The 22,196-nt window shown below is 44.0% G+C and overlaps 1 protein-coding gene across 2 annotated transcripts in view; it reads left to right on the top strand.

The window, feature by feature from the left end:
• The window catches only part of GLRA1 (glycine receptor alpha 1), a 90,521-nt gene that overhangs the window by 26,016 nt on the left and 42,309 nt on the right, over positions 1–22,196 (top strand). For both annotated transcript variants that reach the window (XM_043914028.1, XM_043914029.1), the window contains exons 2-3: positions 15,557–15,684; positions 20,906–20,973. In XM_043914028.1, coding sequence (XP_043769963.1) covers positions 15,557–15,684; positions 20,906–20,973 — 196 coding nt within the window. The remainder of the gene's footprint in view (positions 1–15,556; positions 15,685–20,905; positions 20,974–22,196) is intronic.

Genomic DNA, 22,196 nt, shown 5'->3' with positions numbered 1-22,196 from the left:
CTTCAGCTTCTTCAGCATTACTGGTTGGGGCATAGGCTTGGATTACTGTGATATTGAATGTTTTGCCTTGGAAACGAACAGAGCTAATTCTGTCATTTTTGAGATTGCATCCAGTACTGCATTTCAGACTCTTTTGTTGACCATGATGGGTACTCCATTTCTTCTAAGGGATTCCTGCCCACAGTAGTAGATATAATGGTCATCTGAGTTAAATTCACCCATTCCAGTCCATTTTAGTTCGCTGATTCCTAGAATGTCGACATTCACTCTTGCCATCTCCTGTTTGACCACTTCCAATTTGCCTTGATTCATGAGTGGATTAGAAAGCATGTATGGGAAACTTCTTAACAAGGTGGGTAGCAATTAGAAAGTGTTTGATCATTGGTAGCCACTGCGATTCTTGTTAGTTAATCTCTTAGTCAATTTCCTTGTCTATAAACAGAGATGACATTCCTTCTGACATTACAGTCACAATATATAATAATTAATTTATATAAGGTGCTCAAAAAATATCTTTTTTTTTTTTTTGATGCACAAGATGTCCCAGTTCCATAATTCTATGATTCTTCTACCCACTTCTTCTCCAAGACTTTAGAACCTGCTAAGTAAGACAAAGAAGTTCCACTCCACTAAGCATAGCTGCAGCTCTCTGTCTTAGAGGATTCAGGGGAATCAAGGAGGGCTATTTGAGCCTTATTAGAGATTGGGAGCATCAGTAAAGCTCTGTATTTACATACAAATACCCATTTCAACTAAATCCTCTCAACTCACAGCTACGTGTGCTCTTTCTGAAGACCAATCACTCAGTTGGTTAATGGCAGATGCAGATTTTAATCCAAGTTTCTTTTTCTACAGTTTAAGGTCATTTTTTCCTCAGTGCCCAATGAAAACTGTTTATTATTTTCTCAACATCCTCTTTTGAATCATAGTCTCCTGGATGCCTGAAGACCACACACATCTAAGATTCACTCAGGAAAACCTGTTTTCTCTGGAACAAACAGACCCATTTTGCCAATACATTTCCTAGGGGTTCATTGCAACTTGGCTTATTTTCCACACTAGGTCTGAACCAGCACAGATCTGGGAGGGGAAAGTAATATGGTTTTCTAATAGGTTCAGACAGTCAAGCACTAATTTGTCTTCACATATGTTTCCTTCTATTAATTTGGGAGTTCTTTGAATACAAGAGCTATGGCATACCTATTGTTAAGATATTTAAAAGAGAAGCCTCTGGATTTTGTTGTTCAGTAGCTCAGTCATGTCCAACTATTTGGGACCCCATGGACTGCAGCATGCCAGGCCTCCCTGTCCTTCATCAACTCTCAGAGATTGCTCAAATTCATGTCAATTGAGTCAGTGATGCCATCCAACCATCTCATCCTCTGTCATCCCCTTCTCCTCCTGCCTTCTATCTTTCCCAGCATCAGGGTCTTTCCCAAAGATTTGGCTCATTGCATCAGGTAGCCAAAGTATTGAGGCTTCAGTTTCAGCATCAGTCCTTCCAATGAATATTCAAGACTGATTTCCTTTAGGATGGACTGGTTGGATCTCCTTGCAGTCCAAGCGACTCTCAAGAGCTTTCTCCAACACTATAGTTCAAAAGCATCAATTCTTCAGTGCTCAGCCTTCTTTATGGTCCAACTCTCACATCCATACATGACTACTGGAAAAACCATAGATTTGACTAGACAGACCTTTGTTGACATAGTAATATCTCTGTTTTTTAATATACTGTCTAGATTTGTCATAGCTTTTCTTCCAAGGAGCAAGTGTCTTTTAATTTCATGACTGAAATCACTATCTGCAGTGATTTTGGAGGCCAAAAAAGTAAAGTCTGACACTGTTTCCATTGTTTCCCCATCTATACATAAAGTAATGGGACTGGATGCCATGATCTTAATTTTTGAAAGTTGAGTTTTAAGCCAACTTTTTCACTCTCCTCTTTCACTTTCATCAAGAGGCTCTTTAGTTCCTCTTCACTTTCTGCCATAAGGGTGGTGTTGTCTGCATATCTGAGGTTATTGGTATTTCTTCCGACAATCTTGATTCCAGCTTGTGATTCATCTAGCTCAGCATTTTGCATGATGTACTCTGGATATAAGTTAAATAAACAGGGTAACAATATACAGTCTTGACATACTCCTTTCCCAATTTGGAACCAGTCTGTTGTTTCATGTTTGGCTCTAACTGTTGCTTCCTGACCTGCATAGAAGTTTCTCAGGAGGCAGATAAGGTGGTCTGGTATTCCCATCTCTTTAAGAATTTTCCACAGTTTGTTGTGATCCACATACAACAAACTCTGGGGTTAGGCATACCTAAATAGGGCTTCCCAGGTGCCACTAGTGGTAAAGAACCTGCCTGCCAACGCAGGAGACAAGAGATGTGGATTTGATCCCTAGGTTGGAAAGATCCTTTGGAGGAGTGCATGGCAACCCCCTCCAATATTCTTGCCTGGAGAATCCCATGGACAGAAGAGCCTGGCAGGCTGCAGTCCAAAGTACGGCAAAGAATCAAACATGACCGCAGTGACTTAGCACAAATAACTTATGTAACCTCTATAAATCTCAGTTTCCTCATGAGTAAAATGAGGGTAATTAATCCAACCCAAAGGATTATTACTGAACTGACTGACTGAAAGGATTAGATTCAGGATTCACTACTGTAAATAAAGCTCTTTGTGTAAGGCCTGGTCCTTTATAACCACTCAATAAGGGCTGTTATATTTTTATTATTTATATTCAGTCACCTAGTACAACCTTTGACATACAATATGCATTTCATAATTATTTTAGATAAATAAGTAAATAAGTGAGGTAATAAATTAATGCCATCTCAAATGAGATGATAATGATCTCAAAGTACTTAGTGAATGCAAAAGGTTGACTGACCTAAGAAAGGAATTTATTCCTACAGCATCTTTAAGCCTCATGCCCTTTTACCACTCAAATGATACCTAAAGTTGATAAAGGCACGTGGTATTTCAAAGACGGGTGAACTGAGACAGAAAAATAAAATGAAAGACAAGTTGACTACAGAGAAATTCTGAGTGACAATTTAATAAATAGTCAAGAAGGATTTGTTCACTTCCTTCCTGTCTGTTGGGTCTGGCCAAATAGTCAAGCAGAAGATGCCCCAGACACTGGTCACACTGGGGCTCTGCTATCTGAGATGCTGAGATGAGATCTTAACCTTTGAGTTGATCCTCAGTGTCATCAGCTGTACGTGGAGATGCTGTCATGCGGGTGGCAGGAAGATCAAATGAATTGGAAATGCCAAGTATACCAAAAGTGTTATTTGTGTGACAGTGATCATCATATTCTTCTCAACCCATAATTTCCAATTCTCAGAGCTCCATGAATTCTCACTCACAGTTCCAAAGAGTCATATAAACATTTCTATTACAAACCAGAGCAGCTCCTCAGAGGGACTCTGGAAATCTCTATCACTTGGGATAGTCAATAAAATAGTGTGGGCTTTAGAGACCAACTGACTATTGACTATAAGTGAGGTCTGCCACTTATAAGCTATATGACCTCTGCTAAATTTCAGAAAATGCAAGCATCAGTTTCCCCATCTAAAAAATGGAGGTAATGCTGTCATCATCACAGGATTGTTGAGAAGATTAAATACAGTAATATATGTAAAGTGCCCAGCACATAGGAAGTACTCAGTGAATGGTAGCTATTACTATCATTAGCTAATAACACATCTTTCTGTTTTTATCATATTACTATTAGTATTTCTCCTCAATATTCATACTACCAGAACTTTGCCACATCAAATGACCATTCCCTGCTGATCAATGCAGTCTTTTTTTTCCCAAAACTTTTTGTCTAGAATCCCTGAGCTGCATTCTCTACAAAGACATACTTTTCCAGTGGGATTTATCTGATTAAAAAGAAAACTGCATTGAAGGTAATGAGAGCCATTTGCTCTCCTGTCCAACTTGTGGGATGCATGCTAATTACACAGGGCCTGCTAAGAGCTTTGACTCAAGCAGAGTAACCCCCATAGGCCTGTTCAGCATTCAAGCCTCTGAAGAATAGCCCCCCACCCAAATTCCTAACATTGTGACTCATCTAGGGGGTTACTTCCTTTGTGGAACCAGACCACTGAATGGCACTGAAAATGAGAGGCACAGGAAAACTTCCTTAAGTGAGATACACGGGGACAGTCAGGGCAAACTGAGATGGTGGTTGTGGAATTATAATTAGTGACCTAGGAGGGGGAAATGAAAGGCATAGGTTTGACCTAAGACATTGATCTCAGTCATTCTGTAGGATGGCTATACATATTCCTGAAAGAAAAAGGGATGGCTTTTCCTTTTATTGTCCTGCCTTGGATTTTCCCAGAGGACATCAGGTATTCTCTCCCAGAGACTGATATCAGGGCCAGAATTCAGGGCTTTTTGACTCCAGTCAAATCACATCATTGATGTTAAGTACCTGCACAGCTAAATTCCGCTTCCTCTGAAGTACCAGGTGTATACAAGCCATTTAACAAACACCTATTGAGCCCTGACCAGGTACCAGGCTTTGCACTTCATGAAAACCATATGGAGGAAGCTGCCAAAGTCATGTTTTTAGGGTCTTGTCTACATAACACATGACTGTCCGGAAGGCTGGAGACATGAAGGTTGAGCTTGAACCAGAAAACACCAAGGACTGCCATGATTCTGATCCTGAAACAAACACATGAGGTAAGAAGAAGGGAGGTGAGAAGAAAGAAAACATTGGCATGGTTTAAGCAAATGCAGTGCGGTATGCCAGAGTCAGACAGTCAAGCCACAAGCTCCTTAAGCCTTAATTTTCTTACTTTAAAATGGGGGCAGACATCGCTACCTCTCAGGTTGTTTAAAGGATAAATTGTGATAAACATTTAATGTTAGGGGATTTTTGGCCACCAAACAAGAAAAACTAAAATGAAGCTTTCTGAAAATGAAATGAGATGCTGTCAGAGGCAGACATCCATCTTTAGGTGACCACACCTGATTATCTATAGGAAACTCTACCTTTGATCGACTGGGTTTGAGGACCTAGGATGCTCTAGGAGGGCAAGGACTGGGGTAAAGCAAGTGTGGGCACAAAGTTTAAGGAGGCGCGCACTTTCAGGGTTCTGCATGTGCAGGGTTGGTGCCTACACGGCCCTCAGAGTAAGCGACTCTTTCAATTTTGCCAGGCACCTCGTTCTCACCCTACTTCATGAGGATACCTAAATAAAAGCAACAGAAGAATTAATGGAGGGAAAGCTATCTAGAAGAACAGACTGGAAACAATGATAAGGAATGTGAGATATCCCTAGAGAATCAGACTTCCCTAAGGACAGGGGAAGAACCAGATGGAATCTCAAGGTTCCTTTCAGCTCCAAGGATCCAAGGTTTTTTGTTGTTGTTGTTGTTTAATTGTTGGCTGCACCCCCAAAGCGCATGGGACCTTAGTTTCCTGACCAGTGCTCAAACCCCCATCCCTTGCATTGGAAGGCAGAGTCTCAACCACTGGACCACTGGATATGCCCCCAAGATTTCATCTCACTGCAGACTAGAACCATGTTCAAATACTTGTACTTCTTATCCAGATAATGGTTCCTTATAAGAGGCAGATCTAGCTGTGGAAGGTAAGACAGGAAAGGGAAGGGAGTCTTGCTCCATAAGACCTGGAGAAGTGGGCTCAGGGCATGCCAACTGCGCCATTCTGCTCCCTAAGGGGTGCTTAGCAGATCATGAAGTGAAACTAATAAAATGTCAGGCACTCCGGGCCAACCTAAGCCCCTTACTGCAATCAAATAAAATCGGAATTGCACAGCTGGCCAAAGCAAGCCAGCTGTTGACCTGAGGATGCAACCCAGGCAAAGCTGACAGTGACCAGCAAGGCCCATACTGCGCAACAACCCCCAAGCCCCTGGTGTCAGAGTCACAGACAGGAAACTGGTTCAGCCCACAAGGTCAGAGAGTGCCAGCCTTATTCAGCCTCATCCCTTCCTAGGACCTAGGATACCCACCCCTCACACCATCCCTCCATTCCTTTCTAAGGACAGCCCCAAAGGCAGAAGAAAGCTTTCTCCCCAAAAATATACAACAAGGACATCGACAAACGTCAGGTCTTCCCAAACGTGTACAGAGGCAAAAGTTTGCAAAACTCAGAAAAATTCTGATTTCTGTCCCCACTTGCTCCCAAATACTGCCTTCTTCCTCTGAACCACCAGAGTACTCCAATTATGCTCCTTAGGCTGAGGGTAACCTCTTATAGTTGTTTATATGTACCTACTCTAGTCTATCTGCTGAACTATCAACAATAAGAGGGCAAAAGCTATTAATCGACAAATGATCACTGGAAATTCCCTGGCAGTCCAGTAGTTGGGACTCTGTGCTTTCATGGCTGAGGGCTGGGTTCAATCCCCGGTCAGGGAACTAAAATCCCACAAGCTGTGCGGTGTGGACAAGAAAAAAAGAAAGAAAAGATCATTGATTGCTACTATCCTGTCAAGCACTGTAGATAGACACAAACTCAGTCCACACAGAAGGCTTCTTCTATAAACAGCAACATATTTATCTGCCTCTCCTCCGCAATGCCTTATTCATGTAGTAGGTGCTTAATAAATTAGAAGGATCAGAGGACTGTAGAGCAAGAGGACCCATAGAAATCATACAAGCCCCCACTCAACAATCTAGTCCCTTGACAGAGACTGATAATCCACCCTGCTCCCCTTCCCTGCTGGGTCAGGCTCCAGACCCATCTTCCAAGCAGCTACTCAAAGTGAAGTGTTTACCATGCCTGATCTAATCCAAAACTTCCATTTCCCAGATGAAGAAACTGGGGACCATCTGAGAAAAAGAATTAGCTCAAGAATTAGACCAAGAGAAATTTAGACACAGAGCCAAAACTATATCTGAGTTTCCCAGCCCCACCTTCATATTTCTCCCTCTATTCCACAATGACTTTTATAATTGTGTATGAAGTAATAGGGAAAAGGGGAAATAGTGTCAGATTTCATTTTCTTGGGCTGCAAAATCAATACAGATGGTGACTGCAGCCACAAAATAAAAAGACGCTTGTTCCTTGGAAGAATAGCTATGACAAACCTAGACAGTGTATTGAAAAATGGAGACATCACTTTGTTGACAAAGTCAAAACTACGGTTTTTCCAATATGTCATGTATGGATGTGAGAGTTGGACCATAAAGAAGGTTGAGTGCCAAAGAATTGATGCTTTCAAACTGTGGAGATGAAGAAGACTCTTGAGAGTCCCTTGGATAGCAAGGAGATCAAGCTAGTCAATTCTAAAGGAAATCAACCCTGAATATTCACTGGAAGGATAAAGCTGAAGCTCCAATACTTTGGCACCTGATGTGAAGAGCTGACTCATTGGAAAAGACCCTGATGCTGGGAAAGACTGAGAGGGCAAGAGGAGAAGGGGGTGACAGAGGATGAGAAGGTTGGATGGTATCACTGACTCAATGGACATGAGTTTGAGCAAACTCTGGGAGACAGTGAAAAACAGGGAAGTCTGGCATGCTGCAATTCATGGGGTTGCAAAGAGTCGGACATGACTTAGTGACTGAACAAAAACAACAACATGAAGTAAATGCTTGTGGAAACATAGACCTTCTGTCAACATCTGAAAAGTTGACTTGGTACTTTCTGCAAGGAATAAACTCCAGTGCATTAGATGACCTCCCTTCCAAGGCATAGGGGATGTCCTGGCCCAAGTCAGAGGACACATCTGCCTGGAAACCAAGTTGGACACCCACCATTTGGAGGGGTCTTTTGGAGAGCGCATTTCCCAAGTTTGGCCAGACTACAATTCAACTTAACCAGACAACAGCTGAGAAATCCAGATGGATTATTTGAGCTAACAAGGCATTGAGGAGGGGCAATCTTCCTTAACTTCCAGACCCACCACAAGGACACAGAGCAGGGGGTGCAATCCTGGCTACTCCCAACCTTGAAGACTCAGTGTTCCATCCTTAATTCTTCATCCTTTCTCTTTTTCTGTGTCCCTCCCACTCTCTCTCTCTCTCTCCCCGTCATTCCCCTCCTTCACTCCCACACATGCTCACTAAGCTTCTCTTTAATTCTCCAAGTCCTCTCTCACCTCTAGACTTTACTCATGCTGTTCCTTCTACCCAGAACACTCTCCTCTGTTTCTTCCTGGTCAATTCCATACTCAACCTTCATGTTTTACTGTAAAAAACACTATCTCCACAAAGCCTCTTGGAAACCACCTCCTCCCACCAGGTGCAGTTGGGTACCCATCCTCTCTGCTCACTGACTTCCTCAGTTATAGCACTGGCCACACCTCAGACACCTCCACTTCCCTCTTCCTCTCTCTCTCCCGCCCCTGCTTCTCTTCTTACTCTGTGCCTCCAACTTCCTCCTCCAGCTCCCTGCATCCCTCCCTTGGCTCTCCTCAGCCTCTGAATCATTCTTCTGCCCCTCATTTTGTCCTTCCTCCCTTTTCCCCCATCCCTGACCTCCTGACTTTCCTGCCCATGATGAACTCAGGACATGGAATCTGATGGAGGGACCCCCCCACTGCTACCCACACCCACCATGGTCCCTGGGCATGTGGTACCATGAAGGGTCTAATTGAAACAGTTTCTCCTCAGGCTAACTGCCAAGCCCAGCTCATTTGAAATTCAGATTGACAACTGCACATTGATTCCCTATTTCCAATTGATGCTGCAACTAGAGAATGAGAATCTGAACATTGATCTGGCCTGGCTTCCAACAAATCCCTGAGAAATGAGCTGTTCCACTAAAGAAAAATAAGGAGACTGAATGGGAAGGCAGCAAGACAAACACACTCATACTCCCCAGAGGGGTCCAGATAAATTCAAGTCCCAAGACCAGACGTGTAAAGAAGAAAAAAAATTTTTTAAAGAGGGAATATTATAGATTACTAAAATGATGGTTTAGAACCAGAAGGACTCTTAGAGATTATTCTAATCCCCTCATTTTATAGCTTGGGAAACTGAAAGCTCAAAAGGGAAGTGATTCGTCAAAGGTCACAAAGCCCCCTCTTTACTCTGTCACCCTCCCTCCAGTGCCACTGTAGAACAGACTCCTGGACTTTGGTTTAATCTCTGTCATTAGGAGTCAAAACTGAGGTCCTTTAAGTACCAAAGTCTCCTAATGTGACAAATGCCCTAAGAGGCACTAGACAGTTCAAATCTCTGTCCAGTCAGTGTAGCCATCGCCATAAGCCTTCTCAACCAGGGACAGAACGCTTGGTCCCCAGAGACCTTACGGGCATTCTGAAAATGACTATTAATCAAATCTGTCTAAACCAAGTCTGATTCACCACATTACATCTCAGTAATCCCTGAAACAATTTGCATCATTTCCAAATACTTTCATAGGGTCAGCAAATCCTAACAATCAAGTGTTTCATTTCTCGGACTCATTCCCAGCCTCTGCGTCCAGTCCCCCATTGTCTATAAGCAAAGGCTCAAGCTCACTAGAGGCAGTGGCTGCAAATGTGCATAAGGGCCCCTGGACGCCTATTTTCTCCGCACAGAGGCGCAAAGAACAGATTTACTTGAGGGGGCCCTAGAAATAATTCTGTGCAAAATGTGCTGTCTAAATATAGCCAGAAATGTACTATGATCATCAAGTGGAAAGGCATGGCTATTTGACTTTCAAATGGAGAATTTATCAGAAAAAGAATTAGAGAAATTTTGGACGAGGGCAGTAAGGGATGGGAGACAATTTTAGGCGGTTCAACACATAATAATAATGTAGAATCATCATTTCAGTCATTTGCATTATCCCAGGAAGAAAGTCTCCATTGGGTGTTACCATGTCTCTAACACCTTTCCAGCGCTCGCTGATCTTCTTTTGGAACTGAGGGCAGGCCTCAGGCTTGGGATGTCAGCCAGCAACAGAATTTAACTAGGATTTTAAACTCTACTCTTTCTGTTTTGTTTTCATTTTATTCACTGCTATGGTTGTCCTCTATTACAGCAAGTAATACTGGTTTTTCATTTGTGAAGAGTGAATTATAAAGTTACTTTTTTTTTTAAAGAAGTGAGATAATTCAAGAACTTTTTTTCCCTAAATAACACATATTTAAAACATATCACCTCCATATCCATTTTTAAATAAGCAGAAATATTTCAACATCTGACATTACTGTGACCCAAACTGTATGAATTTTCAAGATGATTAGAAATATACACAGAAAACAAGATAAGGCCTTTAAAACATACATGTCAATGCAATGAAAACTTTTAAGTGACTAACAGTAGAAATGATTAAAAGAAAAAAAAACTTGGCAAAAATTGTCAATGTTCCAAGAAACCATGATACACAGGAGGGGCTAGACTAGAGAATCTCAATATTTCCAAGAATTCTACTGTGAGTCACCTGACAAAACAGAGGATCATTAGCTAAGTCACAACTGCTTCTTCCCCAGTTTCAACTATGGCAAATTCAGAGTGTGCACGGGGATCGCCAGGGGTCAGACACAGGTTTTGATTTTTCTTGGCTGTAAAAATACAACAGAGTTTCAAAACAAGTAGTAATACTACCTACTCTCATGATTTATATTCTTCCTAGTTTACAAAAGCTTTTCCTATACATCGTAGCATTTGGAAGAAGCAGGGATTGCAAATGTGAGCTCTAATCTTTTCCCTCATTCAAGTGCTGTGTGATGTGAGGCCAGTTAATCTCTCAGTCTCGATTCCCACCGGTTCAGTTCACCATACAAGGATTGCTGGTGAGTCAATGGCCAGGCGACCAGACTGCAAGTGCCTTGCTGCAGACCTGTGAGCTAAGATAATCAGAAGATGCTTCAGCTTGGGGAGGATTCAGATATTAAATGGCATATTTTGCTAATAGCAAATGGTAGGGGATAATTTGGGGCAAATTCATTTTCTCACTGTACTGCCTAATGGGATTCAGGCTTATGAAAGAGGCCTGAGGGCAAGAGAAGTCTTCTGCTATAGTAACTGCTAAGAGAGAGGACCACGTTCCCAAACCTTATTATCTGAGGGGAGGGGCTGAGAGAGAATAGGAGCTTAGGAAAGCTTCATAACTGCCACTCCTGGAGTGGCTCGAGAAGTAAATCATAGCAGCGATGAAGTCATAAATCACTGGTTATGTGCCTGTGGTCCCCTTTGTCACGCCAGAGTCACACAGAAGCCATGGGTCTGGTGCTGAATGGAGAAAAGGCTGGGAGTGTGGTAAAGTATGGCCATGGAAGGCACTCGGCAGGACTTCCCAGTCATGCAGGGGCTACAGTGCAGCTGAAAGCAGCAGTGAGACCAGGAGAAACTCCAGACTGACTCTCAACTGTGCGCGCCCCCTGCCCCCTGCCACACACACTCACACGGTAACGGAAAAGCAAGACAGTAGACTGAGTGCCGGCTATGAACTGAGAACCATCTTTGACATTTTTTACCTGCGCCACCTCAGTGACTCCTTGTGCAAAACTTCTTTTGATATATCAGGCAACTGCAGTTCAGAGAAGTTAGGTTATGTTCCCATGGTCACACAGCCAGTAAATGACTGAGACAGGATTGATTCCAAATCATCTGTTCTTTTCACTCTTTATGAACCATTCTATATTACATGTGACAGTACATTTCAGTAACACACACATACAATATATACACTGAACACAAACAGCCACAAAGGCATTTGACATTGTCACACCCTGTACCCCATGTCTACACACATGCCATATGGACACACAAAAATGCCCATACTAAACATCACTCTTAACAACACAGTTTGACAGGAACACAGGTCTTCATATTTTTGCATATCCAAATCTATGTAACACAGTTCAGTTCAGTTCAGTCACTCAGTCGTGTCCGACTCTGCAGCCCCACAGACTGCAGCATGCCAGGCCTCCCTGTCCATCACCAACTCCCAGAATTTACTCAAACTCATGTCCATTGAGTCAGTGATGCCACCCAACCATCTCATCCTCTGTTGTCCCCTCCTCCTCCCTTCTTCAATCTTTCCCAGCATTAGGGTCTTTTCCAGTGAGTCAGTTCTTCACATCAGGTGGCCAAAGTATTGGAGTTTCAGCTTCAATATCAGTCCTTCCAATGAATATTCAGGACTGATTTCCTTTAGGATGGACTGGTTTGATCTCCTTGCAGTCCAAGGGATTCTCAAGAGTCTTCTCCAAAACCCAACACCACAGTTCCAAAGCATCAATTCTTTGGTGCTCAGCCTTCTTTATAGTCCAACTCTTACATCCATACATGACTACTGGAAAAACCATAGTCTTAACTATGTGGACCTTTGTTGGCAAAGTAATGTCTCTGCTTTTAAATATGCTGTCTAGGTTGGTCATAACTTTTCTTCCAAGGAGTAAGCGTCTTTTAATTTTGTGGCTGCAGTCACCATCTGCAGTGATTTTGAAGCCCCCCCAAAATAAAGTCTGTCACTGTTTCCACTGTTTCCCCATCTATTTGCCATGAAGTGATGGGACCAGATGCCATGATCTTAGTTTTCTGAATGTTGAGCTTTAAGCCAACTTTTTCACTCTCCTCTTTCACTTTCATCAAGAGGCTCTTTAGTTCTTCTTCACTTTCTGGCATAAGGGTTGTGTCATCTGCATATCTGAAGCTATTAATATTTCTCTTGGCAATCTTGATTCCAGCTTGTGCTTCATCCAGTCCAGCGTTTCTATGTAACACAATCCTCTCTATATCCACAAACGCCCTCATATACACCCTAGTCCCCACACATCCACCCACATCCTTTCATTTATAAACAAAACATGCATATTCATCACACCTAGAAACCTACCCACATCACACAAACTCACAAACATCCATACTCACACTTGTAAAAACAGTATAATGCATTGTCCCTTATTCTTTCCATCAAAACAAGCCCTTTACAGCCTAGATGTCCATCAACAGATGAATGGATAAAGAAGCTGTGGTACATGTATACAATGGAATACTACTCAGCCATAAAAAGGAAGGCATTTGAATCCGTTCTAATGAGGTAGAAAAAGCTAGAACCTATTAAATGGAGAGAAGTGAGTCAGAAAGAGAAATGTAAATATCATATACTGACCCATATATATGGAATCTAAAGAGATGGCACTAAAAAGAAAAAAAGAGAAGGCACTGATGAATTTATTTTCAGGGCAACAATGGAGAATCAGACATAGAGAACAGACTTATGTACATGGCGGGAGGAGGGATGTACACGGGAGATGTATGGAGGGAGAAGGGGAGATGTATGGAGACAGTAACACAGAAATTTACAAACCATATATAAAACAGACAGCCAATGGGAATTTGCTGTGTTTCTCAGGGAACTTAAACAGGGGCTCTGTGACAGGCTGAATAGTGGGATGAGGAGGGAGATGGGAGGGAGGTCTGGGGGGGGAGGCGGGGTGGGGGGGGACATGGGTATACCTATGGCTGATTCTTGTTGATGTATGACAGAAAACCACAAAATTCTGTAAAGCAATTATTCTTCAATTAAGAAATTTCTTAAAAAAGAGCCCTTTAGGATATGAATAAGGAATCTTCAGATTACTAAGCATGAGTGCAACCATCCTAGAAAATTTTTTGAAACTTCAAAGGAATAACTGATTATTTTCACTATTTTTCATTAGTGAGTATAATAGTCTACTTATTTTAAAACTGCCATACATGAATATTTCTGAATACTTCCTACTAACCAAGATATTTGACTAATTAATTAAAACATTATTTCATTCATTCAGCAATTATTGAGCACCAAGTATGTGTGAGACACACCATGGTAGACACAGTAGAGGATTAAATAAACAAATAAAGGCAACCCACCACAATTGCTGGTCTCAGAACACAAACACAAGTAACTTCCAACGAGACAGCAGAGTCATGATCCCTGCATGACTGGAAAGGCCCCAGTGAGTGAGGGGACGTGGCAGGAGAAGGGACACGAAGACAAGACAGTCCTGAAGCATCTGGTCCGAGAGAACGGGGAGACGTCAGTGCCACCAGGGCAACTTTGGGAAGGAAGTTTGGGAAGGAAGCTGCAGCATCTGGTTTGGAATGAACTTGAGGCATGGCTTGGAAGGACATCCAAATGGACATGTGCCCCAGGTGTCTGCAGATGAAGAAAGGGGGCCTCTGGGAAGAGACAGGGTGGAGACAGAGATGTGAGGGCCATCCATTAGAGGGGATCACTTAGACAGTGACAACTCTGACATCAGGAAAGGAGTCACGGCAAAGAACACGAGAGGCAGCGCAAATCCTTGGGGAACACCACGTCCTACTTGGCCAGGTGACAGAAGCTCTCATTTTTTGCAACACACACGTACATCTCTACACATGCACCTCCTCCAGCATACAAGCCCCAGAGCACACACAGTGGGGCTGCACCAGCTTCCAGCTATCTCCTGGATGTAATCATTTCAGGTCAGGGAAGCTCAGTCACCCAAAGCAACAGAAATAATTGATTGTCAACCCTTCAGCTCCCAATCTTGACTGTTCTAGAAATGTGCATGCCTAAAAGAGTATGGCAGGGGAAGGGCCCCTGTTCTTAGACCTCAGCCATTTGTACTACATACTATGGTACAAAGGAACACCTAAAACTACTTTGTTGTGGGGGGAAGGTGACAGAAACAATGTGAAGCATCCCCAGTTTGATTTCAAATCCCCCAGTTCTGGCTACATCCAGGCAAGTGAGCACTGATTTACCTGGAACCTACATCTCCTTCACTAGCTGTGTCTCAGTTTTTTGAAAGTGTTTTGAAACTTTTTTGAGAGTGCTTTTGAGAGAGCATTTTTGAAAGTGTTTTGAGAGAGTCCCCTAAGTATAGGCATCTAAGTTTGTCAAAGGTTCTGAGAAGACTCAAGATAAAGACGCCTGGTTCCATTTGTGTTCCCAAATGCATTTGATCTGGGCATCTTCTTTTAAAAAAAATTGGTAGCTCATTCTGACGAGAAACTCTGGGGAAAGACTGGACTGTTGTTGTTTAATCACTCAGTCATGCCCGACTCTTTTACAGCCCCACGGACTGTAACCCGCCAGGCTCCTGTGTCCACGGGATTTCCCAGGCAAGAATACCAGAGTGGGTGGCCATTTCCTCCTCCAGGGGATATTCCCGACCCAGGGATCGAACCCACATCTCCTGCATTGGCAGGAAGATTCTTTACCACCGAGGAGCTAGGGAAGCCCAAAAAGGCTGGACTACTTGATCTCTAAGATTCTTTCTGGCTGCACTGTTCCATGGACCTCTGAAAGTACAGGCACCCAAAACACAGGGCTGGGCCTTGTGGGAAGTTAACCCTTCAGTCTCCTCTCCCAGGAAAACCAGCAGTCAAGGGTGATTGCCCAAAATCTTAAGAGATGCAGCCTTAAAAGAATCAGCAGTTTCTTAGTATCAACCAGACACTCTCGGCCGCCTGCCAGGATCCCACGCAGGCTGAAACCTGGGCTGGGTAAACAAGGTAGCCTGAGCCTTACCTCATTAAGGACACATATTAGCTATTTCTCCAGTGGTTCTTAGAGCTGGGCTGAGCAAGGCTGGGATATGATCTCAGTGTGAGAAAAGCCCTCATTAACCATCTGCCTCCTCTCTCCTTTCTTAGTCTTGCTGCTTCCAAGGAAGCTGAAGCTGCTCGGTCTGCTTCCAAGCCCATGTCGCCATCTGATTTCCTGGATAAACTCATGGGGAGGACCTCTGGATATGACGCCAGGATCAGGCCCAATTTCAAAGGTAGATAAACTTGCCTTTCAGAGCCCCAGGGATCTGCTTTCCCAGATTGTGGCAGCAAGCCCACTGAATTGTATGCAGATGGTAAATACCCAGTATGAATTCCATGACTCTTTCCTCTACCCCAAGGGAGATACTGTTAGTCAATTCACCAAGGCCAAACAAAGCTTCTGAGAGTCCAACTCAACAGGATCTCTGGTTGCCTGTGTCACTATGGGAACTAAACCCACTTGCTAGCTTTACTAATGGACAAGCAATGAATGAAGAATGTGGAGAAATGGGTTCAGGTTTTGCTTCATATACAAACTTACTCTCTGAGCTTGGATAAGCCTCTTCCTTTCTCTAGGTTTCAGTCTCCTGGCCTGGGCAGGGATGGAGCGGGCTATCTCTGTGGTTTTTAAACTGTGCCTCATGGAGTCCTGGGGCTTCTTCCCTGTGTCCCAAAAGAGAGAAACAGAGGACAAGATGAGCAAGTCCCCCACCTTGCTTCTCCCCCAAGCAGCTGTACTTTTATTTGTCTTATATGAGAAGCTTCTAACTACAGTTCATCCACTGAAAGCTTCCCCTGGAGTAACAAATAATTTTGGAACTCTCTCCCCTAATAAGAGCCACAATTTCAAACACCTAGTAAGATAATAGGGAGTGGTACAGATATAGAATAATAGTGGTGCAGGCCCCTGGAAAGTAAGCAATCCTTCTGTCCCCCCAGTTCCTGGTCACCCTACAGGACTGTGGGTCTTGTGCTGCCAGACCATCCAAAAGTCCAAGGAAAGCCACAAACCAAGATTTATGAGAAACTTCCTGAAACCTAACACATGTAAATACAAACAAAACCATGTTTGGAAGCCAGATATGCCCTATGGGTAGCCCATTTATTAACCACAAATGAAGTGATCTGAGAAGCTTCTTCTGGCTCACAGTCCTCTGAGCTCTTATGTCTTACAACAAGAGGGGCCAGTTCCTGTCGTCGACTGACGCCTCAGGAGGCTGTAGCCATCTCTAGCTGCTGGGCAGGTTTCTGCACGCGCAGACTCGAGGACCTCCTTGGGAGCCTGTGCACCCTGACCTTCCTCCCAGCACCCCTGCAAAACTCTTATTTCAAAGACCCACAGCCAACCCCATGATCAATCCTTGATTCCAGATGCCCTTCCTTGCTGTTCCTTTTGGCTCAAGTCCAAGACCGAACAAGAGATGTGACAGCTGCTAACAGCTTCCTAGTATCAGCTCCCCCAACCCCCTACCCTCCAAGTCCACTTCTCAAAGCGCTCTGCAAATGCAAAACAGGCTGGGAGGTGCACTGAGGTTTGTTTGGGGGCCCAGTTCCCACACCTGTTGATGTCGAGGTGCTCTTGCTCCCCAGCACCTCACTCCTGAGGCCATTCTCTTCCAGGATTGTTAGCACCACCTTTCTTCCCTCAAAGACAGTGAGTCGGCACCCAAGCCCTTCACCAGAGTCACAGTCTCAAACACCCAGAGGGGCCCAGCAGGTATGGCACACGAATGAAATAGGATGGGGGTAAGCGGAGAGAACCAGAAAGTACAGGCTCCGCTAAGGGCGGCCAGGTCTCAGTTCCTGCCAGGTAGGAATGCAGGCCCTGGGTGGCGTGCCTTCCCAGATGAGACTTAAGTCAGGGGGTTTATGTGAAATCTTCCAAGTTGGCAGCTAAACCATATCATTGGGAAACACCATTGGCCAGATCGAACGCATCAGAGAAAACCGACCACCAGTTTGCATCTGCAGCCTCGCAGTTTTCAGGAATTCCATCCCCCCGCGCCCCCTCGTGGGCTCCTTCAGAACTCCAGCCTGAGTAGAAGTGCCTTGGTCTTGTCCATCTGCTGAACGTGGGGCATCCAAGTTTCATGTGCTAGTTATCCTTTGTGCATACCCCTGTACTTGGCACACGGAAGGCCCACAGTACACCCATCATAAATGAACACATGAGCAAATGACCCTAAAAATATGCTAGGTAGAACAATTAAGTGACTTACCCAAGTCATGCTGCCAAGACTGGGGACTTTAACCCAGCTAGCTGCTCGGACTCAATTCTGTCTAATGCTTGTGATTTATTTAGTTGCTTACTCCCTGATTCATTTATTTACTTACTTACATAGCAGTGAACATAACCACTGAATCAGGGACCTTTCCCTCCCCACCCTGAAAACATTATTCCAAACACTCGGACCCAAAGCTTACAGGACAAGACAATCCCTTGGGCCTTTCCCAACCCTGCTCTATCTCTACCCCCTATAATCTCCTCTGACTTGGGCTCTGAGCAAAGCGCATCTTCTTAGAACCCCACCCCAGGTGAAGAGGAGCAAGATCTCTACTTTCCCTTGTGGTGAGGGCTGAAACATTGATTGTAGGGTACCTCCTGCTTCTGAGCCCCATGGCCCCTTTCACATGTCCCAAATGCCCCCCACAAACTACAGAGCTCCTGTAAAGGCCAGGCAGAGTAGGCCCCTATGACCCCCAAGACAACAGGAAGGGGCCTGCCTTGTTTGAGGACCCCACAGGGTGATGAATCACTCAACAGTTTCACCTGAAGATATGGGTTCTGGGGAGAGTGGGCTCTGCAGAACACAGTGGCAGTGAAAGTCGTGACACTGAAATAGAGAGCTCGAAAACTGGATTCTAACCCTCCCGCTACTTACCTGATGTCTGTGACCCACAGTAAATCATCTGACACTTCTGGGCCTCTGTTCCTGCATCTGTGAAATGATCCAGGAGAACCAGGCCCTGCCAGCTTTGATATTCTGTATCTTCGCTAAGACTCTGTGTATCACAATGGCTCCCAGGATCGAGGGCATAGCCCAATGCAAACATACACACAAGACCAAAATTAAACTTTAATATTTAATGAAATATATACATTACACTGCTGCCAAAGGCAGCCAGATTGTAATTTTCTTGAGGATAATTTAATTTCAGATTTATTTCAATGAACCACACCTCCCCATGAGGTCCTTTTGGCTGGCGCCCTCTCGCACACATAAATCAGGATCTAATTTATATGGGAGTCACAGCACCAGACACTGGCAGGGCCTGGGTGGGAACTCTGTGCACGTCATTTCAAGGCACAGGCAGTAACTCTTTGGGGCATCTTAATGGTATGAGGCTAAATGAAAAGAGAAACCTGGATCTGAGTCTAAATGAGGGGGGAAAAAACCCTAATGGGCTTTTGTTCTGGTGCAAGTGACCAAGGAGGCAGATTTCTGCTCAGCATAAGGAAAAAATTTTTAGCAGGCAGAGCTATCCAACTATGGAAAGTGCCGCTCGAGACGAAATGAGTTCTCCACTGCTAGAGGTGATCAAGCACTCAGCCCTGAATGAGTAGCAGTGGTTCCTAAACCCACTCTGCATGAGGATCACTCAGGCCACTCATTAAACAATAAACTCTGGGCTAATCCCTACAGATTTGGGTTCACTGGATCTGGGGTTGGGCTGAGGACTCTGTAGTTTAACAAGTTCCCCAGGTGGTTCTATGGCAGACAACTCCGTCTACACCTCATTTTGAGAAACAGTTGGTTAGGTTATCTTTCAAAAACACTCCAGCCCTGCAATCCTATACAGTAAGCTTGTAATTCAACTGAGGCGCTTCCATAAGGAAATTCCAAACCCATGGAGCTGAGAATGACTGCCCAGATCAAGATCTACTCTCCCAAGTTGATGGGGAAATTGCATCCCAGAAAAGGGAAGGAGCATGCCTCAGAGAAAAGAGCCAGTGAGAATTTGGGGCTGTGTCTCAAACACAGGGATCCTGGCAAGCCCTTGGAAGGAAAGCCTGGATTCTCATAGCAGGATTGAGTCCCTTTCTATACCCCAGGATTTCTGAAAAGAAAAGAATCTTGGCTGAGTTTGGGTGAAATGCTTGGGCTAATTTTTCAAGATGAACAGAGGAGTGGGTATGAGAAAACTTGGATTCAAGTCCTGGCTCCACCACTTGCTGGGTACAGAAGCCCAGGTGAGCTACTAAAGTTCTCTGTGCTCTACTGTGAAGCTGGGAATCTCATTGCTAGAGGGACCTAGCAACAATAATTTTGCCCTGCCTACCTCAGGACCTCATGGGGATCAACTAGAAAGTGGACCTGGAAAAAATTCACAAATGGCATGTTGCCATCTTCAAGTGAAGGATTATAACCTATTATCCAAGTCTGAGCCCCCTTCAAAGTCAGCTCAAGGTCACCATCACCTTCACAAGGGCTTCCCTAATGCCTCGCTCTTCAGAACCTCTCTCACACCTGGACTCTTACTCCTTATATAACTTTTACCCACGGCCTCACATTATTTCCTGGTTATTTTATGTTGGCCCTCTTGCCAGCATGAGTGGAAACCCAGTGCTTAAAATCCTGGATTTTGCCACATTATGACCTTGAGCATGCCCCTTCCTTTCTCTGAACCTCTCTCCAAAAGTATAGTCATTAAAACCACTAGCTTCAGAATTCGACCAATCTGAACTCGGGCTTGACCATTTATTTACTAGCTGTGTGGCCATGGACAAACAGCCTCTCTGAGCCTGCTTCCACATCGTAAAATATTGGGAATAACCGTGTCTTCTCATGGAGCTACTGAGAGGATAGAATGAGATAACATTAGTAACACTCTCAGTGCAACAGCAAACCCTGCTCAGTGAATGGTAACTGATTGTACAAAACGAAGAGACTGGGCTTCAGTTGCACAGAGGTCCTGCTAGCAACGAGATTCCAAAGGGCAAAAAAGCTTGCCTGGAAAGTATTTACCAAAGACTTACGGACTTCCCTTGAGGTTCCCTCTGGATTCCTCAGCTGGTAATTCCCATCAACGCCCTTTCAGACAATCATTCTTGGTTCAGAAGTTCAAGGCAAGGAACTTGCTGTTTCTTGCAATTCCCAAGATGGCCTCCAAATGTTGTAGCTGTAAATACATTTCGGCCACAAATTAGAAGGCAGCCAGTGGGGTTTGGGGAAGGCATTTCAACCATATGGCAGGATGATGAATCATCCTGTGTTAATGAAAGTACATCTCAGCCTCTCGTGTTCTGTACCTGGTGCTCACTTGGGGACCTGGGAAGCTGGCATAACGATGTGGCTACGAGTCCCTGCTGCCTGAGAGTGGGGTGGAGGACAAGTAAGGGTCTCCTCCACCGAAGGGGATCTATTCCCAAATTCAGCATTTCATGAATGGGTCTCATCCGGGGGGTTTTTTTCATGGCCATGGAGCTAAGCAGGAATCTCTCTTAATTGGCAGGTCCCCCAGTGAATGTCAGCTGCAACATTTTCATCAACAGCTTCGGTTCCATTGCTGAGACAACTATGGTGAGTGAGTCAAAACACAGGCTGTTACTTACTGCCTGGGAGATCTCTCCCCCTGAAATATTTACCCTCTGTACTGGTCTTGCTCAAGGAGGTGGGAAATCTGGTGTTTTTCAGGGCTTCATGGGATTTGGACATTTTTTACTGTCCTGTTCAATGTTTTGAGTGAAGACATATATCTGAAAATGGCAAGGAGCTAGGGGACTAGCACATACTAAACACTTGGGATTACAAAAGCAAAATTCTATCAAGAGGTGAAAGTTTTAGATTAAAAGAAAATATAAAGACCTGCTTGTAAGTTTAAAATTCAGCTGCGGAATAGCAAAAGACGGGTTATACAAGTTGAGATGGGTATACTTGGTTGATTCTTCTATGTTTGTATATATTTAAAAATTCCCACAGTGAAAATTTTAAAATAAACCTGTTATAGTAGAAAAAATTCTAGAAGGAAAAAATAACCAAATGTTAATAGCAATTATCCCTGAATCATAGTCTTATGGAGGATTTCATATCCTTCAGTACTTTTATATTTTTCTAATTTCTGCAAGGAGTAAATCTTATGTTAATAATTATAAATGAATGTAATGCTACTTTAAAATACTTTTCTCAATGCTTGAAAACAAAAAATCAATTGTATTTGTTTTGAAGGGCGCAATCTAGCTTGTGAGAAAACAATTAAAACGGCCTCAAATCAACTCTCTATGAGCAGAATGAGAAGCAGTCAGTCAGTCACCAAGTCCTATAGATGTTACTGCCTTCAAATCCTCTAAACCATCCATCCCCGGATGCCCACCTGCCCCTAGTCTAGCTCAGGCTGCCACGGTGCCTTGCTCACATTACTGCAAAGTGTCCCCAACTTGCATCTTGCCCCCTCCAATCTATTCTTCCTCACACTGTGGTCTTTGTAAGATACATACCTAACCACACCGGTCCCCTGCTTTAACAACTCCCCTGTAGCCCCTCACCTTCAGCATCAAGCTTGCAAGACCCCTCTGATTCTGGCTGGCTGCATCTCTTCCCTCTCACTTCCCATTCTGGATGAATGGAATTGCTCAGCCTTCTCCACCTGGGAGGTGCTTGCTCTCTGGTTTCCAGCCTTCTCTTGATGCTGCAGAGGCCTCTGCCCAGGGCCCCCACTCCAGCTTCCTTTTCATTGCCAACCCTCAGATTCCCTTAACTCTCTGCTTAGGATGACCTCCACAGGAAGTCTTCACACTCTAACACAC

The sequence above is a fragment of the Cervus elaphus genome, chromosome 9 (genome assembly GCF_910594005.1).
Source record: "Cervus elaphus chromosome 9, mCerEla1.1, whole genome shotgun sequence".
NCBI lineage: Eukaryota > Metazoa > Chordata > Mammalia > Artiodactyla > Cervidae > Cervus > Cervus elaphus.
This window is presented reverse-complemented; position numbering and strand designations above follow the sequence as displayed.